This window comes from Erythranthe guttata, chromosome 9 (genome assembly GCF_056151865.1).
Source record: "Erythranthe guttata isolate IM_541 chromosome 9, IM_541, whole genome shotgun sequence".
In the NCBI taxonomy this organism is placed as follows: Eukaryota; Viridiplantae; Streptophyta; class Magnoliopsida; order Lamiales; family Phrymaceae; genus Erythranthe; species Erythranthe guttata.
In genome coordinates this window covers 16262826-16284335 of record NC_142541.1, presented here as the reverse complement: position 1 = coordinate 16284335, position 21510 = coordinate 16262826, and the positions used below count along the sequence as shown (strand labels likewise).

The window sequence follows — 21510 nt, the reverse complement described above, 5'->3', positions numbered from 1 at the left end:
CACATATATAAACACACATGACACATATATGGTGGATACATTAAATGCAGAATATAACAAGAACACTATATTTTTTATATTTTTTATATATACAGTTAAACCTCTATAAATTAATACAGTCGGGACTACGGAAATTCTATTAATTAAGCGAATTATTAAATTACCGAGTTAATAATTTAACACGTTTTCACCGAATCGGGACCGAGAGAAGTTATTATTTAATCGAGGTTATTAATATATCGAGTATTAATTTGTGGAGGTTCTACTTTATATATACAAGAACTAGGCTTAATGTGAACATAAGAATGAGTTTGTCATGCAATTGGCCTACTTTTAACTTTAGATGATTAAAGAGACCTTAACAATATTAACTTTACATAATCTCAATACTTAAACCAAATAGGTTGCATGCGTAAAGTTGCTACGTCAAGTCTAGAACCCTATTTAAATTAGAAGAAAAATAACATGTATATTTAACTATCTAGCTATTAAAATAAATAATAATAACAATAATAATTAAGTAATATAGTAATTAATTAACAATAAACGTGGTTTGGTTTGAGTTTTTAATAATGTAAACATCGTACTTTGACACCTACAGCCATCCAACTTTGTTCCTTGAAATTTAGACCACTCTAACTAAGCCTATACCACACTTTAATCACAACATACTTCTTAGGATATATAGGCTTTTTGTACCTTTAATTTATTTTCATTTAGTTCAAGGCTTCAAGCTTTTATGACTTATAGAATTAACTTAGCATTCAAGTGTTGTTTTTTTCTAAAAAAAAATGATTATAATTGATAGCTCGCGAGTTGACTAGGAATACGAGAGGGGCACATCATACAAGATTCGTTGATCGAACTGAGAACAATGTTCGCACGCATATAAACACTTAAAACACTTTGTGACACACCAAATAATCCATCAGCGATTATACTTCGTGCTCAAGTTACTATGGCGATATATTTACCATAGTAATGACTAGTTATACACTACATCAATATGTTTCTATATATAATTAAACATGATGATTTCTTGCTTCCGACTAATTTGGCCAACAAACAAAGATCTAACCATAGATTTCATGTCCCAAGCTTTTGGAGACAAACATCCATCATTCTTTTTTTTAATTTCTTTCCTCCTTTAGCTTCATAATTGACCTCTTCAAATTACCTTACCACCACTAGAGTGTTACAAACTAACCACCATTGAAGTAAAATTAATTAATTCAACCATTGCAATTAGTATACCAAACTTTTTCAAATACATATAACATCAAATTAGTGGCAACCATCATCCTTATTATTATACTTGGAGTTTTTTTAGAACACGATGACCGTACAGCAGTACGCTGTTACACCTAGTGAAATACAACTATTTATGTTGAAATAAAATAAAATATATCATATATCAAACATAAATCAATTATTTCAAAAGATGAAATCGTTTGCTCAATCTTGAAGCCAAAAACTAATAGACCCCACAAATTAAAGAAAAAGGTAAAAACCTTAGTTAATTAATCTCCTCTCTTGCTTTTCACCTTTTTATCTTCCTCACATTTTACTTTGTCCCTCAATATTTTCATCTCAAATCAAACTAGTAACATGATATACACTTTGATTATAATAATTATTTGAATTAACACAAGTTTTACCAATAATTAACCACACAATTAAAAGTTTAATACACAAACACTGGAAAACACTAACCACCCCAAACCAATTAATTACTCACTAATCAAAATACAAAAATTACAATATTTTTTTTTGGTTGAGAAATTACAAATGAGTAGTCTCATAAACTGGTAATTCTTGTCTATACCTCTCCATTCCAATGGCCGAAAGATTATCCAATTCGAACAAATCCGAACTCGCACAGCTTGCCGCGTCATCGTCTTCCTCGTCGAAATTATTTTGATTAATGATTTGATTATTTTTAATTACTTGCGGTTTTCTTAAATGATCGAATGACGAATCGAATTCACATCCGACTTGATTTTTCCGGTGGTAATTCCGTAGCAGATCTCTGGCGGCATCCTCCACTCGCCGGTTTTTGTCCATTACATGAACCATGAGCTCTTCGTTGATGACGTTTCGGAGACTGTTAATGTTGTTTTTGTTGTTGTTGTTGTTGGCGGCGGCGGTGGCGGCGAATTTTGAAGTTTGTTTTTTGGTGTAGTTGTTGTTGTTGTTGTTGTTTACTTTGTCGTCTACGATCACGCTCACCGGAGAAAACCGTACGGATCGTTTCGCGCCGTTGGAAGGTTTACTACCTCCGGACGACGGCGTTTTGCTGAGGCAGGATCTGGAGAATGATGAAGCCGACGAGCATGTGGATGCGTTTGCCGATTTTAGCGATGGGGAGTAGTCGCCGTTGGCGGCGGTTTTAGGTTTCTTCAGGTTTCCGCCGGCGAAGATGGAGTTCAGAAATCCGGCGAGCTTGCCGCCGGGAGAAATCGGCTGCTTCACCTTCTTAAGGTCGCCGTAGATTTTCAGCGCTCGCGATTTCGTCTTCAGAAATCCGCCTTCGTGCTTAGGTTTCTGCTCCACGTCGCCGCCGAAACCCCGCCTCTCGCGGCGGTGGAACTCCGATTCGGAATCGCGGTGGTTTTTCTCCTTTTCTAACCCCGTCCGGATCGGCTTCGGCCTCTGAACCGGAAACGATTCAGCCTCCGACGAGGAGAAAAAATCGCCGCCGCCGCAGCTCGAATCGGAGGAGCTAGAAGTCGAATTCTCCCGATCCTTCCGCGGCTTCTTCATCCCCAAATCCGCCGCCGAATTTCCCCGTACGGAGACCTTCTCACCGGCCTTCTTCTCCATCCATTTCTCAATCATACAGGCGCGCTGGAAATTAGCCATTTCCTCCTCACTCCGAAACACACCGGCGCCGCCGTCGGAACCGTAAGCAATACTCTGCTTCGTCCTCATACCTAATTTCTCCTCTTCTCCGCCCTGATCAATAGATCTGTAAATCGTATCCAACAAAGTGGAAGAAAACGAAGGATTGTATAGTGAGGTATTAATATCACTCTGCCTTCTGTAATTAGTACTATACCCATCCACCATAGCTTCCTATATATATATTTATAAAATTGAAGAAGAAACAAGGTAATGTGAAGGGAAGCTTTATTGTCTGCTTAGAGATTGTCAAAAAAGCTGCAATTAAACAAAATCATGTGAACAGAGAGACAATTACAGCAGTTGGGGAAAACAAACACACACACACAGAGCACACAGTACTTGGTGCATATATATATATAAATATGTATGTATTATTTTAATAAGAGGAAATTAAAATAGTGACTTTAGGTGGTGGTGTTGGGTTGGGGAAGAGCAGCCATGTTTATGATGGGTGAAAGCTCAGTGGTGAGAAGGGGAATTAAGAGTAGAGACAAGAGTACTCATTTGATGTTTGGGGGATTTGTTTTGTTTGATAATCAAAGCTTGTTTGCACGCCAGCTTCTAGAGAGAGAGAATCAAAAGAGGAGTGAGAAAGATATGAATGGTGTGTGATTCTCTCTCTAGTGGTTGTGCTTTATATTGGGGTTTCAAGGAATATTATTATGTGCAATTTCAAAATTATTTTTTATTCATTTTATTTTGTCAATTCAATTATTCAAATTACTTACAACCATGGGCCGGACCAACATTGGGCCCGGACACGGTCGCTCAACATTTCTCAAATCAATATTAATTTATTTACGAATATAATTTTGTTGTACATTATTATTAACAGCATCTCTCATAATTTTTTTTAATTCCTTCCGAGTCCGACCCGACTGAAAAATTTCGATGTGCTAATGCGTCCAACTAAATTATGAGCTTATTATAGAATGCATCCCTTGAATTATACAATTATTTTATATATAAAAACTTTGGATTTTTGTTACATTGAAAAACCAAAGATCTTAAATTGGAAATTATTGAAAAATACCTATATTTTTCCCTTATAATCTGAAATTAATTGGAAAAGTGACTCGAAATTCTTTTTTATTTTCGTAAATTTAGAATGAATGAATCGTGTTTGTTGTAAAAACTAAGCGTCATCGAGGAGGTGAACCATCTGATTCAAATGATCGATAATAATTAAAAAATAATATATATATATACATTAGTTGTATTATTACGTATATAATATTGATATTCAATTATATGAGAGTATATAATAAAGCTGGAGAAGTTGGGAACAATAAATTTTCAGTTGAAGAAACCATGCAGTGTGATCTCATTTATTCAGTCTTCTGGTTTATGGCCATACCATATACATATATATAGCTGTCATACGTGGTACTGTATTTCAAGATTAGGACAAAGGACGTGTTACGGAATAACATTAAACTAATCAAAATAATTTAGTTCCAATTTGGAAAAGGAACAATTTAATATTTTTTTTAATTTTTTTGGTAATAATCATTTAATTGGATAATAAATTCTAGAACGCTTTCTTCTAGTAATTTAAGATTCGAATTTTAGATTTTCTCTGTCATTTCATTTTCAACAAATTGCCCTTGAAAAAGGGTAAATAATAACTCATGTATGCCTTAATTTAGTAATAGGCTTCAAACTATATTGTATTAAATATTAAATATTTTATATATTTTCAAGCTCACGAGATTATTAAATATTTTTTTTCAGGAAGTAAATGCATGCATGCATGACAGAAGTTTTCAAATTTATTTAAGAATTTGCTCAATTTTTTAAAATCAAGTCGATATTTTCATATTAACGTTTCCATACCATTTGTTTTTTCAATTTTTCTGACTTTCTTAAAAAAAATGACTACTGAGTAAACATTTATAATAACTAAAGAATGGTTGGTGTTGTATAATCAAGAAATTAATATAACATTAAAGAAATAATGCCCAATTTAAAAGTGTGAACTAGTGTGCATGCACGTGCACAAGAGTGTAAAAAGTCATAAAGTATAACACTTTTTAGAGCCAATACTTCAATTAATATAATTCAATTAATCCAATTAATCCAAGTAGTTATACTAGTTAAAAAGTAACACCTCACTAAGATAACATACCAAAGCTTATCTCTTTAAACTTGATAAGCAATGGAATAAAAAAATTATAATTTAAGATGAATATAAGTCTTAAAATTTATAATCTACCTCTAAATTAAATTTACAAGTTTCTTTTATTTTTCAATATTTTTTTTTAATGTGTGTGCTCAAGTGTGCGTGTTTGGTTGCGTGCGTGCGTGAGGGAAGGTGGGGACAAATAGAATAAAATTAATTAATTGTTAAGTAATTATTAAATATGTAAAAATATGATTGCACTCGTGGCCCTTGGGCTCTCAATATATATTACCTTTTCTCTTTAGGGGGTTGGATGTTATGCAAAGTTGGAAGATATTCCACGGAAAGAATTTAATCAAGATTTGATTTGATTTCATGAAAGAATTAAAGTCACTAGTGACAAGATTATACCAAAAATAAATTGACTAATTCTAACTATAGGGATCATATATAACTTCAAAATACAATTTAATGTATAGTGAAACGTTCATCCCACAAAATTAATCGAACGAATCTCGGACATCTGAGTTACGAAAAATATGAAAGTCATGCGATATTGAGCATTCTCGCACACACATTAAAAGCAAAATTATAATAGTAGTAATAATAATTTTAAGAAGACTAATTGAAGATCCCATTCATATCATGAGGGTAATGGGCACTAGAGATTCCATTAAGATAAATACAATCAAGTGCATGAAAGACCTACCAATGTGTCTAATGGATACACATACGTGCAAGAAGTAGTTATTCAAACACATGTTCCCCATTATCACATTCACCACTGAAAATCAAATCAAACTATTCGATATTCGATTCGAAATCGTTCATTTAAAACTTGTTTGAACTTCAATCGATAAGATATGAAGCTCAACTCGAACTCGATCCATGTTCTAATCGACTGAAGCTCATTTGAACTCGACTCTATTGCTTATCAAACCAAGTTCAAAAGCAGTGACCAAAAACCTCAAAAAAAATGAAATTACGGGTGTAGCCCTATCGCTAAAAATAGGGTATATACACCTATCATCCCACTACTAGTTTCCACTTTCATAAACAACCGTTGAAATGTTGATGGCAAAAAAAGGCTACAACCATTAAGCAAATAGGGAAAGCAATGTTTGCATTAGCACAAATGTTGTTTGGTAACTTCTCATATCAATTAAGAAATTAATTTTGTTTTATATATATTTTTATAAAATTAAATTGATGGGTTGATGTAAATAATCTACACATGATCCGAGGAACAAATACTGCTAAGTGGGCCAAAAATAAAAGAAAAGAAGCAGAGGCAATAATTCAAGGATTAATAACGTCGTACATATACTAAAAAGTCTAGGTAAATTTGCAGTAGCCACGTGAACCACTGCTGCCATTGTCTTCCCCACAAGGCCGGACCTTGTTCATACATATTCACCACACTTTTTACTTCACTCGAAATTATAATTTTCCTTCTGTAAACCAAATTTTGGTTTATATGTAAATGAAAATGAATACAGGACTTCAATGCAAATAATAATTAGCTCTGCTACATTCATACAGAATCAGAGGTGAACATGTTTCAATTGAGTGAATTACAAGTTTCTGCAACATAGTGTTACAAAAAGTGTAAGAGTGTGTGTGTGTGTGTGAGAGAGAGAGAGAGAGAGATTGCTTTAGTTGGGGGGTAAAAGAAAAGAATGTGGGGGATAGAAAGGAAGGAGATGAGGGAATCATGTACAATCACCAAAAAAAGAGTTTTTGGCAATCCCAAGAAGAAAAATCAGTACACTCTCCCTCCACCCAAAGAAATTTAAAAAAAAAAACAAGAACATCTGCTGCTGCTGCATGCATCTTAAAGTGTATTATGTATACTTTTAGAGAGAGAGTGATGGATGAGTATTAACACAACAAATCAAAAGACACATCAGCCTCTTTATCTTTCTTTTTTTTCCCTCCCTCTCTCTGACAAAAGGCAAAACCAGACAACATGATAATTCCTTTGTTCACACACACACACACACACAGTGGGGGGAGTGTGCTTTTGAGTGTAGAAGGCAACAACAAGAATAAAGAGATGATGATCAATGAAAGTAACAATAGAGTCCAATTTTTTAAAACGAATCAAACAGGGTGGTGGGGAGTGATCCGAGGCGAGGCGAGGCGAGGCCCAACCGTTGCAGGTTTTCTTTTTCTAAAGCTAATAAAAGATGATGTGTCCACTTTTGCTATTTCCCATCTTATCTACCCTTTTTTACCCTTTGCTTTTAAGCTCTAAGCATACACTAACAAATTCCAAGTTGGGCTAAAACTGAAATTTTCTAGTTATTATATCCAAAAAATCGCTAAACAAGCTCTAACAAGGCATCTTACAATATAATACCAAAATCTAGTCAAGACAAGTTAAGTAGTTTCTAATACTACAAACTTAAGAAAATTAACTTGTTAATATGGACAGAACACAGTAAAGATTTCTCACAGAACAGAAACAAAACTAAGAGCTGAAACAAACTATCAAACCTTAGTAAATGAGATACTATACGAAAAAAACGAACAGCATCTCAAGTACTAAGAGGTACTTGAGATCTGGAGCTCCTACTCAAGGAATCTGTCCTAGAGATCAAAATAGGCTAAGGCAAGATGGGCAAGACAACTTCTCAATGCATTCATTAAAACCATAAAGCAGTCTTTACATTTCATAATGACACAGTTAAAGTACCTATAGCTTTTATATCTGCCTTTGCAAGCTAGAGGAGGGGGTCCGTCCAACAAAGAGCTAGCTCTCTTCAGAAGTTTCCGTTCCAATTCAAGTGCCCAAGCTGAGGTTGCTGATAGGCACCCACTTGTGCTCCGGGAGCTGGAGCGGCAACACCAACATTGCCGCCAATGGAGGGGCCCATATGGTGAGGACCTGCAATTGCAGTGGGCTGTGGAGAAGGATGGTACATTCCCGGGAACTGCATATGAGACGATTGTGCAGCCGCGTTAAAAGAAGCATGACCACTGTGTGATGTCAAATAAGCAGGATGAGGTGTCTGCCCAGGCATGTTGTAGTACGATGCTGACTGCATACCAGAAAGATCCCTTGGGTTCATCCAAATTTCAGATGTCTCTGCCTATATTATCAAACATGTAAAAACCAAAATTAGAATTGATCGGCAGTTTTATCTTGCAGAATCAGAATGCCTTCAGCAATGTAGATAGAAAAGTAATAAACATCTTCAAGATTGAAACAGGGGTCCCATCAGAAAAATTACAGTTCCATGAGCCTTTGAATTGTTGGATTATATTTCCCCACCAACAAAGATAAACAACATTATTTATGAGAAGATACATATTTCATCTCTTAATACCCACCACATCCACCTTTTACGAAATACTATTGTTGCCAACCAGCAAAAAAATTGACCAAAAAATCAATCAGTTTCTGACAAGTCCTTCATTTCCGATATAATATCAGTAGATAAGAAAATAAAACTACAGACAGACAAATCTATGTGCTACATGCAAGCCCAAAAACATTGAGGCACGCGTTAACTAATATATGCAAAGTAGGACGCTAAGACCCTGTTGAGTGAGCCATTGTTTCTGGTAGTTAACTAGTTCCCAACTTTTCATTACCAACAGAAGTATTCATTACAAATATTCAGCACATGGTTCAATAGTAATAAGACTTAAAAAAAAAGATGTTAGTTTACCTGAGGGTTAGGAACATAAAGATTATCTTTGTACTTGAGCCGAGATGAATCATCATGTCCGGGTGCACTTGCAACAATCCCAGGAGTACTGATGGCATAACCGGACTGATTGGTGAAGTTTCCAAACCCAGTTGCACTACCAGCGGGGACAGGCTTAAATTGCTGGATGCCATACTTGACGCCGCTTGATGCCTGGAAATTGCTATTTCCAGGCATCAATACATAACTGCTACCGTTTGAGGGATGAGGATAGGCAGGACTGTTAGAGTAACCAGGCACTGGCATTGGTGGTACATAGACAGGAGATAGGAACTGACGGTACGGCATTAGATTAGCAAAATGAGAAACATGAAGCTGGGGGTACATCTGGGCCAGCTGCTGCTGCTGTTGCTGCTGTTGTTGTACCATTGCCATCGTGGAAGCTGGCATCGCATTTGATGTGTGCACACTTAGGATCTGTGGACAAAAGAAAATCGAACAACTCTAAAAGGTAAAAACAATGTAGTAAAGCCAAAACAAAATAGCACAATAGATTCAAATACAGAAGAAAATCAACCCTTCAACTAAAGAACAAAAATAAATCTTGTTCATTATTCCAGAGGATATTATAAGTTTGAGTCAATAGAACAAACAAGCAGATATCTCATTCTAGCATATAGCTGAGGGAATGGCTATTAAAGGAATCTCCCAGGATGCCCTTTTACATCAAATGGCATCGAACATATGAACATTTAATTGGGAGGTAAAGCAAGTGGGTCCAGGGATTGACAACATCCATGTATCAGGGTTTTGATCTTATGTTGTTGTGGATATGCATGAAATATACAGTCTCTGATATTTGTTTCAATCCAAGAGCTTATCTATGGATAAGAGTGTATGATGGTATGTTAATGAGCAACAGGGCCTCCATTTGTGTGATGTGTGTGTGTGTGTGTGTGTGTGTGTGTGTGTGTGTGTGAGAGAGAGAGAGAGAGAGAGAGAGAGAGAGAGAGAGAGAGAGAGAGAGAGAGAGAGTGTGAGAGAGGGAGAGAGAGAGAGAGAGAGAGAGAGAGAGAGAGAGAGAGAGAGAGAGAGAGAGAGAGAGAGAGAGAGAGAGAGAGAGAGAGAGAGAGAGAGAGAGAGAGAGAGAGAGAGAGAGAGAGAGAGAGAGAGAGAGAGAGAGAGAGAGAGAGAGAGAGAGAGAGAGAGAGAGAGAGAGAGAGAGAGAGAGAGAGAGAGAGAGAGAGAGAGAGAGAGAGAGAGAGAGAGAGAGAGAGAGAGAGAGAGAGAGAGAGAGAGAGAGAGAGAGAGAGAGAGAGAGAGAGAGAGAGAGAGAGAGAGAGAGAGAGAGAGAGAGAGAGAGAGAGAGAGAGAGAGAGAGAGAGAGAGAGAGAGAGAGAGAGAGAGAGAGAGAGAGAGAGAGAGAGAGAGAGAGAGAGAGAGAGAGAGAGAGAGAGAGAGAGAGAGAGAGAGAGAGAGAGAGAGAGAGAGAGAGAGAGAGAGAGAGAGAGAGAGAGAGAGAGAGAGAGAGAGAGAGAGAGAGAGAGAGAGAGAGAGATAGAGAGAGAGAGAGAGAGAGAGAGAGAGAGAAGAGACGATAAGTAAAAGTTCGATTCTTACCTCCTGTGATGACGGCAAGCCCGACCCTCTAAAGGTTTCATCAACAATTGGACGGAAGTATGAGATATCGTATCCCATCTGTGGATCATAACCCTGAATGAAACAAAAGGCGAAGTAAATAACTTGGGATGGTCAATACGGCAGTGAGTCCAGTGAAAAGATATTTGAATCCTTAAGTGTTCAAGAATGCAATTAAGCAGGACAACAGTAAAAAAGAAACCTAGCATGCTCTGTTACAATCAAATTACTGAACGGGTAACAAAATCCGTACTCACCGAGAAGGTCGGCAATTCAGAAGCATCTTGCTGCTGTAGCAATTCTGGAGTGTAAGATGGGCTATTTACTCGTACCAAGCCAACAGCAGCATAGTTTTCCAGATTCTTCGGATTCGAAGGCTCTTTCTTCTCCGTCAGTTTGTGATCAGATACACCAGAATCGGGAGAATTGGACTCTGAGCTACGGACAGAGTCATCCATCGTCTCTACTTGTCTGCTACCACCAAGATCATCTGGTGAAGATTCTGGAACCGAGACTGAAATGCTGCAAATCAAAATTGTTCAGTCATTCTTACTGGTACTCTTCAAAATTACAGTATAAATGATCCACCTAAAACAAGCAAGGGGACTTATTGAACATCTATAAACATATCAATTAGGGATCACTTTCAACATAAATGATTGCAACCTTTTAAATTCATCCATCATCCTAAGAGAATCATTCCTCACCCACAATCAAGAAACTTGCATTAGAAAAATCTTAGTTTTCAGAAGTCCCTAATGCTGGTTCATTTCTAATTATGGATAAAAAACGTTTTTTTATGGAAATTAACTCAACAAGAGTTTACAACTAGCCTTAAAGATGATGAATACAGTAAACATATCCACTCAAATGATTCCTTGAAAGAAAAATGATCCTCACAACTCAAACTTCTAGGAAAATGTACTATAGAAGCAGGTTGGACAGGGCAAAAAGAAAAAAACACATATGGTGTAAAAGGTAATGTAACATTAGAAGTTACGAGAAATTATATAGCAAGTTACAAAATTAAAACAAACCTTCCAGAAGGTTCAGCAGATACTTCTTCTGCAGCATCAGCAGACATGCTCACTGAATTCGTCGAACCATCTAATTCAGCGCCCAAGCTGCCAAAGGTCAGTCGACATCTGTCTGTCTCGGAGACACGGATATGTGCTGCTATAATCACATTTTGATTCTCAGAGAGGTTCAATCGTGACATACTATCTTGCATCTGAGCAGCTTCCTTTTTCAAGTCTTCTGGATTGACCGCAGGGGGAGAAATTGTTTTTGCAGGAGTTCCAATAACGCCAGGACCGTTGGCAATTGGTTTCACGCTTGATTTTGGCTTCCATTCCTTATTAGGCTGAGGAGCTACAGCAAGAAAACCTCAGTAAGTTTTCTGATAACTAAAAGGAGTCTGAAACTAAAACTAATGCTCAATTATTCACATCTAATGCAGCGTATATGTTTCAATAAAGAACTAAAACCAGCTCTATTCAAAATGTAGATACCAATGTAGCCAAGTTACCAACCCTGGTCTTTTCATAAAGTTAAAACAACAGATGCAAAACACCAAACTAATGAAATTTAATCCATTTTAAATAGAAAAACACTTGACGAGACAAACAGTGAACAAAAGACTCTACAAAGCGCTTCAGGAAGACAATCTAGTTTGGACAGACATACCTTTCTGATGGCCCATCAGTTGATGTTGTCTGCTACCATATTGATTACTTGAAAAACTTCTGTTTGCTGGCAAACCAGGCATAGCAGACTCCGGTGCCACATCTTGAACTGATTGGTCGCCCTTAGGTAGAGCACTTAATGGTCTTGCTGAATCCCTTGAGTGACTTTCTCGACCTGATTGTGTATTGGGCAAAGAGATGTTCTGAGATGAGGGCTTAGCAGAATTATCCGATGACTGACGACGAGGTCCCACAACTCCAACTTCCCTCCTGATGGCCCCAACACTAGCAGCAGGTCTAGCAGCAGGTACATGAACAGGATCAGAAGAGGATGAATATACACCCACGACAGAACTGGTAGAAGAATTTGTAGAATGTGGTTGGGGGCCATTTGCCTTTTTATGCGATCGTGAATTAACATTTGTACTTGGAAGCCGCTTCTCCGAAGGCATTTCTTTCTTGTCATTACCGCTTTGTTTAGCAATCTTAATTTGTGGAGCATGTAAATCAGCAGGTCTATTTAAAGCTTGAGATGAACGCTGACCAGCTGGAGGCTCTTGATGTTCAGAAATTCCAGTCAAAGTGCTATAAAAGATAAATTTAAAATAATCTTCATGTCAAACACAGATCTATAGAACTTCTGCTTTCACGTATGGAAAGGTAAAAAAAATGCTTTATTTTATATCAATTTTTTTTATCTGTGTGCGTTGGTCTTAAGACTGAATAATAACTCCCAATTATTTAGCTAAACTTCTGGTTAAATATGCCAAGGACATCATACCAGCTAACTTAATGGAACCGACCTAGTCATTGAGACATATATTGCATTACTTTATTAAACTAGCATTTAAATAAGCGTACACAAGAAAGCAAAAAAACATGCATCAAGTATGCTATTAGTTATATCATATATACCTCTTCATAGAGACAGTGTTCTCACTCGTAGAATTAGAACTTTGAACAGGTTTTAAATCTGTACCGGCATTCTGATTAACTCTGTTGTCTCGAACAACACGGAACTCTCGGTTGGCTCCTGCATCTAGTTAAACAAAAACCATCAAGAAAGTGATAGCAGACAACAATATTTATAAATATAAGAGACTATGAGATGAAAAATTACTGGACTCCACAAATTACTTTAAAACAGACAGTTCTGAAACAGAATTAATAAACTGATTTTATAGTTTAACACATCTCTATGCAGAGATACTTCTAGTGGCACTAATGTTTTTTTTTTATCTAAGGATGATTAAGTCGGGTTCTCATCTGCAACCCATGAGGAATTCCCAACTTCAAATGTATTCAAACAACAAGCCGTGAGGGATAATGTATTACCAGGTGCAGCATTTCGAGTAGAAACACCTTTTCGAGTATTGCGGTCAGAATAAGCACCAAACTTCACTGGCATATGAGCAGGGTCGGCACTTTTCTTGGGATCTGCAGCAATATAGCTCTTGTACCCTGAAAGCTGAGGAAAAATAGGGCAGGCTCATACATATTTTATGGTTATATAATATATAAAATTAAAAGCACTGGAACTTCAAACCCAACTACCCAAACTTCACTCATCTTAGTATCCTACAATTCAGGCCTTGTTTGGTTGGTGAGATTAGTCATGATTAATTAAATAATTGGACTTTGTTTGATGTTTGGTAAACCCAATAACTTCACAGGTCGACCGTGAAATATTATGTTATCATGCTTTGGCATTCCTTTCAGGGAGCTTTTTTGTTGGCCTTGTGGGGTTCAATAAAAAATTGGGTTTTCATTAGATTATTTAATATTATCTTGGTTAATCCTATCTTGGCAACCAAACGAGGCCTCAATGTATTAGTTATAGGCAAAACAAATACACAAAAGATGAGCATTGCATCTCAATTAAACTAATTAATGAGCAACAAAATTTGACCAAGAAGACGTGACCATGATTATGAATTATATAAAATAAAAAAATAAAAAAAGAGAGAGAAACGGAAAGAGATCACATAATGTTTCCGAAGAGTATAATTGAATTTCGAAGGTAACGAAAAAAGAAGAAATGACCAAAATATACCTCTCTTTTCCTGTCTCTTTTTCTTTTCACCTCGTGAAATGGATCTGAATGAAAAACAAATAGGCACTTAAAAAGCTATGCAAAGTGAAGTATAGAAGTAAATGGATAAAAAGAATGAAAAAATCAGAACCTTAGATTTACATAATAAAAAATCAACTAAGGATCTATAAAGCAGAACATGTAAGCGCATAACTTAAAAGTGAAGCTTCTGGAGAAACACATAAAATTGGGTCTAAAAACAAAAAGAGTAAACAGGTGTAGTGAAAATATTTCTCACACAAATATGAGGTTAAGAATTTACGATTCATGCTGCAAACCATCAGCAAATGAAGCTAATTGTATTAATAAGCCTAGCACATAGCCACTTCCTGTTAAAAAATTCCACTTCTGATGAATTTGTCTCTGTACTCTGGTTATTATCATTCCCCATAAACTGTAAATACTCTTCTACAACCACAGTTCCAACACCACATGCAGAAAGAAACAACTCCAGAACTAACCTAACTGCCCACACAATAATCACTCTCCATAGTATATGTATATTTACAAAGGGCTAAGCACACATAATCACTACATAGGTAAATAAAAAATACATAATAACAAATACAGCAAATCAAAAAAACGAAAGAAAAACTGAATGGAAAAAAAAAAAAAAAAAAAAAAAAAAAAAACTAGAAATTGGACCTTGATTGAGCATCTTTTGAGCGGTTTCATTAGGGTCCATGTTTGTATCCTGAAGCACCGCGTAGATATCAGCATCCGAGTGATTCCCCACGATCTCTTTAATCGATTGTATAGTTCTTCGCACGCCCGCCGATATAACCAGCGGCCCGCCCTCGGCTCTCGAACCGGACGAAACCATCTCCAATCACCAACCGGAAAAGAAAAAAAACAGAGAGAAACAGCAGTAAAACACGAAAGCAACAACCCTCCTCCCCTTGCACACGTAACGAGCGGAATGTATCCGACGAGAATCCTGGACCGACGAAATTAGGGTTTGGAATCAAACGGTGTTTTGCATTGGAGGAAGAAGAGAACGGCTGAGAGAGAGAGAGAGAGGGAAGAAAGGGAGAGAAGGGTTAGAGAGAGAGCGAGGGTTTTGAAACTGAAATTAGGTTTTCGATAATGGCGAAAAAATTGGGAAAAAAAATTAATAGAAATTGAAAAAAAGAAAAATTTGCAGAAGGATGAAAAATCCAGACTTTTTATTAGTGCCAGTAGATGCTGACTAAGCCCTTGTGAATTGACTTAAATGCCCTGCGTTATTCCCGTCAGTCGTTACGATTCAACAGTTATTGACGAAAATAACCTTGCAAGTCGATTCATGATTATTTGGTGATTACTAGTTATTTCATTATTAATCAAATCTCATTAGTGGGAAGCACGTGCCAAATTAATAGATCATAGTTTGCAATCATATGAGCTAAAAATCCCTATTGTTGCTATACCTTGAAATAGCAACTACATATAATAGATATCTCATAATTGAATTTGACACTTATTTGTCAAATGTCTTTTATTCTTCATAGTATATATGAAAATTAAAAACACTATATAAACTTAAATCCCATTAACAAGAGTCGCTAGATCGAGTTTGTCACACATAGTTAGTCTATTGTGGTTTACGTCTCGTTATATATACATATTAATATATATATCATATTTTGCAACCATTAAAAAAAAATTTAGACCAAATCTCGACTAACACAATCATAATTCAGTACATCTATTTCGTTTTAATTGTTATTATTATTTGTATCTCTTATTTTCCAACATATTTTATTTAATTCTTCTTTGTTTCGTTTATTTAATAATCAATTTTATATTATGACAATTAAGTTTGTATATTTTTTTGCAGAATGAGTTTGTATTATTAAATTTGTACAAATATTTTATGTTGTTTCCAATATCATTAATAAATTTTATTATAATTGTTATATTCATGTATTAAATTAATCATTGTTTTATTTTTGAAATGTTATCCCGTGCATGGCATGTGGAAAATACTAGTTGTTAAAATGAACGAATACGGAGAGTTGAATAGCCTAAATTTGAATATTATTTTTGGCACGCCTTATCGGCCAAACTTATATGCCTAGTGTTTTCATTTGTTTTGGAAAAAAATAAAAAGAATAATTTCAAAAATATATATATTTTTAAAGAATAAGAAGAAAAAAAAAATGGGCCCAAATATAGCCTGCGAGCCAAATTAGGTCTTCATAGGCCCATGTGTTCCAACTAATTAAAATTTTATATGGTGATTTTTTTTTAAAAAAAGGGCAATTTTATATATCTTTTTCACATACGAAGAAGCAAAATTAGTGGGTGGTGGTCTATGAGATGGTACAACTACACCCGATAAGCACACATACACATAGGTGTGTTATTATGTCTACAAAACCTATTATGATTATTCCACTCAAACTCAACCAAACAGTTAAACTGCAATTACAAAATGGATTAAATCTTAACCGAAACCTTCTACGTACAAGAATGGAGAAAAAACGCAGCACAAATCGAAACCTATTTAAATCAAGTAATTCAAGACAATAACTCGTTATATTTTGTTATTTTTAAATATTTTTTGCCCTACTTAGTTTTAGCAACTCACAAGTATTGCTGTTGAATCCTTGCTTTGTTCTCTTCCCACCACAACCTTGCATGCGTTTCTCCAAACCGTTCTCGGCTGCATTCGTAACATCGAAGTTAGATAGGAGCAACCGTATACGCAAATTTAAATAAAATTAAAAAAAATTGCATATTAATAGAAGCAACCGCCGACCTGAACCGGACTCTTCTAAGCTCACGGGCGCCACCTGGCAGAGCTCTGATAGTAATGTAGACTCCAGGTTCGTCTTGTTCGACCCACTCACTCTCTAAATCGGAAGCATTGCTCACTGAAAGTTCACCAGAGTGGTCGATTTCTCTCGAAGAACTCGATCGTGCAGAAGCATCGATGGATGATGTCTCTGTTTTGGCTGCGCTTATGCTCGAGAGCTTTGGAGTTGAATTGAGAGCTGATGCTGACTCATCGTCATGGTAATTACGAGATTGACCTGTTTGGTGCTCTGTTCCTATTGGTCGGTGGAAGTGACGTGGCGGATGCTCTTTTGTGAGTGGAGGTGTCACGGGGCTGTCCTCGGGTGATTCTATCTTCGAGTTCTGTTAGTTGACATATTTAAATTAATTAAAATGAAAATAAAAATGAGTGATTCTATTCAATATTATTGTTTTTAGAAAGCACAAATAGCACCTTGGAGAGGAAATTGGAACGGAATTTCCAATTTCCGTCGGTTTTGATCTATATATTCCGATTTTGGAACAGTATTTTTCATCTCGAATTCCGAATTCCGTGTTTAAAAAAAAGGGATTGGAATTGGAATATATATATAAGATTCCAATTTTGATCCGATTTTAATTTCCAAAAACAATTCTGAAACATCCGATTGTTTTTTTCCCCGGAAATACACATGTAATATCAAAATTACTAAAAATTGAAAATGTTCGAATTCCGCCGATTTTGGTCCGAAATTTTCCGATTTTTGGAACACGTTTTTTCATTCCAATCTCCGATTTTTCATTTTTTTTCCATCTGATTTTTTTTCGAAAGTGTTAATTCCAATTCAATCTCTCCGGTTTCCACCCTAATAGCACTAGTATCTGACAGCAGACTGAAAAAGTAAATTGAATGAAAGCATAAATTTATTTATTCTTATTAGACCCGAAAGTACGAAAAGAATACCTCGTCTTCGGATCGAGGTGGAGTAGGCAATGGTACTTCGTGACGATTAAATCTCTGGACGTTGTATAATTCCATTACTTTGTCGTAGTTCTCTGACCACCACCTTTGAGCTTGCCACTTATTAAAAATCTCTCGACTGTAAAAACCCAAAAAACCATCGTGCAAAATCAAATATTATAACACAATACAATTATTGTAAATAACAATAACCCACCAACTCCATCTGCATGAATTAGTAAAAGCAAAGATACGAAACTTCAACAATGAAAATTGAGGCACTGAGAGAATCAGAAGGGGATAATATGGTCTGTACTTAACAGCAATAAATTACTACTCGGGCCCAATTATAAGTCGTTATCTTCAGATATTTATATCACTGAACTCCATGTCCCCGCTAATGTCAGGTATTAATGGCCATTGTTTTCCCTACAATGTTCATATAAAAACACTCCATCGTACCACTGTAGTTTTCTCTTTTCTAAATGTGGCACAAAATGATACGGTGGGGGTGAATTCAGGTTTCAAAGAAAGCTACCTAACACTGGAATTATCTTTCGAGAATTGTGTGGTGTGTAACTCAATTTTCCGCCTTCAACTTAGCAATTTTACGACGTATGAGCCAATATAATCAAGAAATTGATCGGGTAACCAAGTGTAAACTTCGTCTAAGTTGAATATAGATTAAACAACTGCGGCAAACTCGTGAACGAAAAGTAAAAAAGATAATAAAAGAAGAGCATCATACTTTGGTTATCCATAGCTTTTCTTTAAAGCCTTTAATAATAGTTAAAAAAAATTAATAATAGTTATTAGCTGTTCTGAACATTTTATTTAATAAGGCAGTAATCAAGAAGCCAATTGTGTAAAGGCCCACAATTTAATTTAATTAGAGGGGCCACTTCCAGAATTTGGGGGGCTGGTGTAACACAATGTGACTTCACATGCTCCCATTAAATTACACCACTGTATAATTAATTAACAAAAACTTAGCACCCTTTCAAGAAATCACGAGACAACGACCCATCATAATCGACATCTTGAAACCACATTGAACATTCACACCATTAACAAATCACAACTCTCAGATTTCAGATCCAACATAAACAGCTTCAAATTGCACCATGAAAAACAAAATGTACTAAACTCGTTTTCAATGAAGTTCAACACGGTTAAATTCGATGTATAAGTACTCAAGATAATAACGATGCTTCTACTACATATAAGCTAACTTCGATTTAGGCCTAAAACCGAAACGAAACAAAAATGAAATATCGAAAATACCTGAATCGAATCCTTTTGAGATCATTGCCACCTTGAGGCAACGAAACAAAGGTAATTAGCACACCAGGCTCAACCTGTGCAACCCACTCTTTCGGTTCATCTTCCTCCATGAACAATACTGAGTGATCGGTTCTACCACTGACTGAAGCCGGTGTAGCTGAGCCGCTCGAAAGGGCTTTCAGCTTGGCTTCTTCTATAAACTTCCGGCGAAGCCTCGGAGTGGAGTTTGAGCTGCCGGTTCTTCTGTACGAGCCGTAATACCTCTCCGAAACCGAGCCTGCATCGGAGGAGTCGACGTAGGCTCGGCCTCTGTCATGGCCGGATGAGCCTGAACAGGGCCTGCAGCTCTTGTACGCGCCTGATGCCTTCACTGCTATGTCCTTGATCTATGAAAAAATAAATTAACAAATTAAAAATTGAAATAGGTTATAAACAAAAGCGAATTAGGCAATATGAAATTGAGAAGGAGAGTGATGTGATTTTTGTATTTTAACCTGGGCGGTGAGGGTTTTGATGGCTTGCTTGGTGGAAGGAGTGGCGGAGTTTTCGTCGTCTTCGGGCGGCGCGTCGCGGAGAGATCCATTGGTGTGTGGCTGCTGCTTTGAGCAGGCGATACAGGTTAACATACTGCTCTAAATCGAAACAAAATGCCTAAAAATTTGAGAAAGTGGAAATACAGGAAGGGAAAAAATTAATTTAAGGTTGGAAAAACAATGTTTGTGTGAGAGAAAATGGCCCTTCGAATCGAGAGTTGGGAGGTGATCGAGGTGGCGTTAATGGCGGAAACATAGCGTACAGAACATAGGTTCCGGAGATTTAAGACTTTAGAGAGAGAAAGAGAGAGAGGTGCAGTGCAGCATAGATCAAGGGAAAAAAAATAAGGATTTGATTATTCTATTTCCGTCTTCACAAGTCACAGCTCAGAAGTCGAAGAGGAGTGAGAAAAAAGCACAGACTCTCTCTCTCTTCTTTTCTCTCTCCTCTCTCTTCTCTCTCTCTACTATTTCTCACCGGATCAGAGAAACTGTTGAGATTTGTGGGGTTCTCGATGGGGGAAGAGGTGGCAGCAGAGGGAGAGGAGAGGAGGAGCAACTCGTTTGTGTATTTATTTATTGATAATAAATTTGTGTATTTTGGGTAAATTACACCCACACCCCTGAGGTATGCTTAAATAACTTTAAGGTCTCTGTGGTATCGATAATTATACTCACCCCTTGAAACGTAGTTATAAACTCTAATGAGATGATGCATTAGATACATTATTATGATAGAGTTCTAACAGACTATTGGTTTCAGGAAGTGGTGGAGACAACAAAGAGTTATGAGTGGTGATTAAAGAAATATTGGGGGAGTCATGTCACCCCATAACTCTATGTTATCTACACCACTAGCAAAAAGTAATAGTCCATTAGAACCTTATCGAAATAATGTATCCAATGCATTATCCCGTTAGAGTTTCTAACTACGTTTCACGGGGGTGAGTGTAATTATCGATACCACAAGGACCTTAAAGTTATTTAAGCATACCTCAGGGGTGCGGGTGTAATTTACCCTTTATTTTTTTTATAATAATTCAGTAGCTATAATAATTTGTCTAGAATTATTGTATAACATATATGATTCAATTCAATTTTGGATTTAATAGAGATTAACGGTCTTTTTTTCTCGCACGTGGAATATTTGACATAACATCCTGAAAACAAGGATCGGATTTAATTTGCTGGTCTGGTTTTTAAAATTATCCAAAAATCCATCATGTACGAATTTATGGCCTTGTTTCAATAATTAATATTCAAATTATTTTGTCACATCCTGCTACAAATTGTGGAGTAGTATAAATAAATATATAAAATCAATTATATATTAAACTGTAAAATAATAAAAAAAAAATTATATTTATATGTATGTGTATTTGTACCTATTCAATAAATAGATAAGTAAAATAGCACTGAAGGCCTACATTTCAGGAATAAATTTGTCTATAAAAGGGAAGAGAAAAACCATTGTGATGTGCCATAAATAAAGTAAAAATTCACCAACTGACCAAAGTCTATGAAAAAAATATACATTCAAAAAATAAGGTCAAAAAGTTAATCATATGATTTTTTTTGTATCAAAATCGAATTAATTACACTTAATAAAAAAATGAATAAAATCTGAATATGACAGTCTGAAGTTTTACCTGCAGCCATTTATAAAGCTTTAATTGAATTAATTGCAGAATAGTAAAATATCAATAATAATATATATTTATATAATAATATTAATAAAAAAAAAAAAAAGTTTCTACAAGAGGTATACAGTAAAAGGGCCCAAGTCAAAGAGATCCAAGGGTCATAAATTAATAAAGGCCTAGGCCCAATGAGACGATATAAGAGCCGTTGAGTTTTCACGTGACGAGATTATGATTTTCTCACGTGCACCATTAT

At 36.1% G+C, this 21510-nt stretch overlaps 3 protein-coding genes across 4 annotated transcripts; all 3 read right to left on the bottom strand.

The window, feature by feature from the left end:
* Positions 1–1709: 1709 nt before the first annotated feature.
* On the bottom strand, positions 1710–3517 carry LOC105975733 (protein BIG GRAIN 1-like B). Its single transcript, XM_013000950.2, has one exon. It carries the CDS (start codon positions 3067–3069, stop codon positions 1783–1785), a length of 1287 nt encoding a protein of 428 aa, XP_012856404.2. The 5' UTR covers positions 3070–3517; the 3' UTR covers positions 1710–1782.
* Positions 3518–7413: 3896 nt separating this feature from the next.
* LOC105975731 (dentin sialophosphoprotein, putative (DUF1296)) lies at positions 7414–15281 on the bottom strand. 2 transcript variants are annotated; one of them, XM_013000948.2, is made up of 10 exons: positions 14743–15281; positions 14059–14102; positions 13341–13473; positions 12921–13044; positions 12007–12590; positions 11358–11691; positions 10578–10842; positions 10303–10395; positions 8704–9159; positions 7414–8121 (listed from the first exon to the last, which is right to left on the bottom strand). In XM_013000948.2, exons 1-10 carry the CDS (start codon positions 14918–14920, stop codon positions 7792–7794), a joined length of 2541 nt encoding a protein of 846 aa, XP_012856402.2. In that variant the 5' UTR covers positions 14921–15281; the 3' UTR covers positions 7414–7791. The 2 variants fall into 2 exon arrangements, with proteins under 2 accessions (XP_012856402.2, XP_012856403.2); XM_013000949.2 differs by having other exon boundaries at positions 12921–13038; positions 14743–15241.
* A 1187-nt stretch (positions 15282–16468) lies between these two features.
* On the bottom strand, positions 16469–20207 carry LOC105976051 (protein Brevis radix-like 2). Its single transcript, XM_013001332.2, has 5 exons — positions 19576–20207; positions 19082–19467; positions 17801–17936; positions 16841–17220; positions 16469–16744 (listed from the first exon to the last, which is right to left on the bottom strand). The coding sequence occupies exons 1-5, from the start codon at positions 19705–19707 to the stop codon at positions 16666–16668; spliced, it is 1113 nt and encodes a 370-aa protein (XP_012856786.2). The 5' UTR covers positions 19708–20207; the 3' UTR covers positions 16469–16665.
* Between the last annotated feature and the right edge of the window lie 1303 nt (positions 20208–21510).

What these genes read in the sequence shown, in the direction of transcription:
- LOC105975731 (XM_013000948.2), bottom strand. Translation starts at nt 14,920, where the DNA reads ATGGTTTCGTCCGGTTCGAGAGCCGAGGGCGGGCCGCTGGTTATATCG. An exon ending in TCAAAAGATGCTCAATCAAG is followed by an intron (nt 14,103 to 14,742) that starts GTCCAATTTCTA and finishes TTTTTCATTCAG; the next exon opens with ATCCATTTCACGAGGTGAAA. An exon ending in CTGAATTGCCGACCTTCTCG is followed by an intron (nt 10,396 to 10,577) that starts GTGAGTACGGAT and finishes TGTTTCATTCAG; the next exon opens with GGTTATGATCCACAGATGGG.
- LOC105976051 (XM_013001332.2), bottom strand. Translation starts at nt 19,707, where the DNA reads ATGTTAACCTGTATCGCCTGCTCAAAGCAGCAGCCACACACCAATGGA. An exon ending in CTCAAAAGGATTCGATTCAG is followed by an intron (nt 17,937 to 19,081) that starts GTATTTTCGATA and finishes GGGTTTTTACAG; the next exon opens with TCGAGAGATTTTTAATAAGT. An exon ending in CACCTCGATCCGAAGACGAG is followed by an intron (nt 17,221 to 17,800) that starts GTATTCTTTTCG and finishes GTCAACTAACAG; the next exon opens with AACTCGAAGATAGAATCACC.
- LOC105975733 (XM_013000950.2), bottom strand. Translation starts at nt 3,069, where the DNA reads ATGGTGGATGGGTATAGTACTAATTACAGAAGGCAGAGTGATATTAAT.